Source organism: Teleopsis dalmanni, chromosome 2 (assembly GCF_002237135.1).
Source record: "Teleopsis dalmanni isolate 2A chromosome 2, ASM223713v2, whole genome shotgun sequence".
In the NCBI taxonomy this organism is placed as follows: domain Eukaryota; kingdom Metazoa; phylum Arthropoda; class Insecta; order Diptera; family Diopsidae; genus Teleopsis; species Teleopsis dalmanni.
The window spans coordinates 55326795-55328731 of NC_051847.1; the positions used below are offsets into that span (position 1 = coordinate 55326795).

The following is a 1937-nucleotide window of genomic DNA, read 5'->3' on the forward strand; positions in this document are numbered from 1 at the left end:
GCATTATGGAAAGTCCGTCATAGCGACTACTATAATAAGAGACGAAGGATTGAATGTCTAGCAGTTTTAGTTAAAAAATTAAGAGAAATTCAACCGAATGCTAATGCAAGACAAGTTAAAAGTAAGATTAATAATCTAAGGAACGGTTTCCGTAGAGAAATTAAAAAAATAGAGGCAAGTGAAAAGTCTGGTGATGATCTGTATGTTCCCACGGTTTGGTATTTCAATCATTTGAATTTCTTAAAAGGACAAGTGGAAAAAGCTTCATCTATTCGCCACAAATTAAATGACCGTTTCAAGAAGGCAAGCAAATAAATTCCAAATACAAAACAAATAAAGCGGTGTTAAAATAATAATACATGATTTCATGTATTGTTATATTTTATTTATTTTTGTTTTAGTGTTTTATTTCACTTTTATTTAACCGTAAATAATTAAATTTAATTAAAATTAGTTATTATTCCATTATTTTAGAAAAAATCGACAAAACAAGAAGTTCTATCAACATTTATAGATACTAAATTTTGGAAGGAATTTATAAATTTATATCAAAGTTTGCCCGCATTATGGAAAGTTGATGATAGCGATTACCACAATAGGAAACGAAAGGATGAATGCCTAGCAATTTTAGTTAAGAAATTAAGAGAATTTCACCCGGATGCTGATGTACAGGAAGTTAAAAGATCGATTAATACTCTACGATCCGGCTATCGCAGAGAAATTAAAAAAGTAAAGGCAAGTGAAAAGTCTGGTGCCACAGGTGATGACCTGTATGTTTCCAATGTTTGGTATTTCAATTCTTTGAAGTTCTTAAGGACTATTCCGGAAAAAGCTCCACCGATTGACTACGCATTAAATGACAGTTCTAAGCAGGTAAGCAAACAGGTTCCCCATACACAATAAATAAGCTAAAAATATATATTTCCATGTTAGTGTTATTTTTCAATTTTATATAACCGTACATAATTATATCTAATTAGAATTCCTTATTTAATTATTTTAGACACAATCCAATGGGCATTTACGAAAAAAAAACGAAGAAAGAAATGAGATTATATCAGAAGCTATTTCGCATCTGCCAAGCTCTAAAGAAATAAAACTAGATGAAGCAAATGCTTTAAGTACTTCCTGGGAAGTTCAGTACAGGAATTTGGAGCGCAATCAGCAAATATATGCCAACAAAATGATCAATGAAGTTCTTTACCAAGCGACGCTAGGTAACTTAAATGAATATTCCTATAAAGTAATTGAACATCAACAACCAGGTGTAAGGACAATTTCGTCAGTGAGTCCCAATATCCGAAGTTTTACAGTTTCTACAAATACTATACCGAAATATGAATTAGAATCTGAAGTAGATGAACCTTCAATAGATACAATTTTGTCTACTTCTCCATATAATAAGCATGAATCTACATTCAAAACAGTTAAACGGAAACAGACACGTATACGTACAGTTTCATCAGGGAATTGCAGTATGTCGAACTATTCCGCTACTGTTTCACCTGAAGTTATAAATGTAAATTCAACCACATATGCTGCGTCACCTTCTCCAGAGCCCTTTAGTCCACAGTTGGATGTGTTGCAGCCTGATGTAGCTTGCAACAACCTGAAATATGACAGCATTTCATTAGACGACTAATTTTAGTAGTTCATATTTGCTTAAATTATTAAATTTATTTGTATAATACCTAATTCTAAAATATGTAAAATTCGTTAAGTTCTTTAATTTTAAGATTTTTGATATAAGATCGAAATGTTAAATATATTCACCTCTTTTTTATATTCAACATTTTTTTAACTTATCTCCCACACAATTTACTTGCGAAAAATTTGGTGCAAAATAGGGAAAAAAAACTCCCATTCGCATTAGATTCAGAATAGAGGAACTGGGAAAAGAGGAAAAGCTCCCGCTCCTGCTCCCATTTGATTCAAAA

General features: G+C 31.6%; 1 protein-coding gene across 1 annotated transcript; it reads left to right on the forward strand.

Annotated features, from left to right (window-relative positions):
- Positions 1-9: 9 nt before the first annotated feature.
- On the forward strand, positions 10-1711 carry LOC119679365 (the record flags this gene model as incomplete). The annotated part of the gene is made up of 3 exons (XM_038091673.1): positions 10-303; positions 475-873; positions 1004-1711. Coding segments are annotated over 3 exons (1332 nt in total), but the record flags the coding sequence as incomplete, so codon positions are not given.
- Positions 1712-1937: the final 226 nt, after the last annotated feature.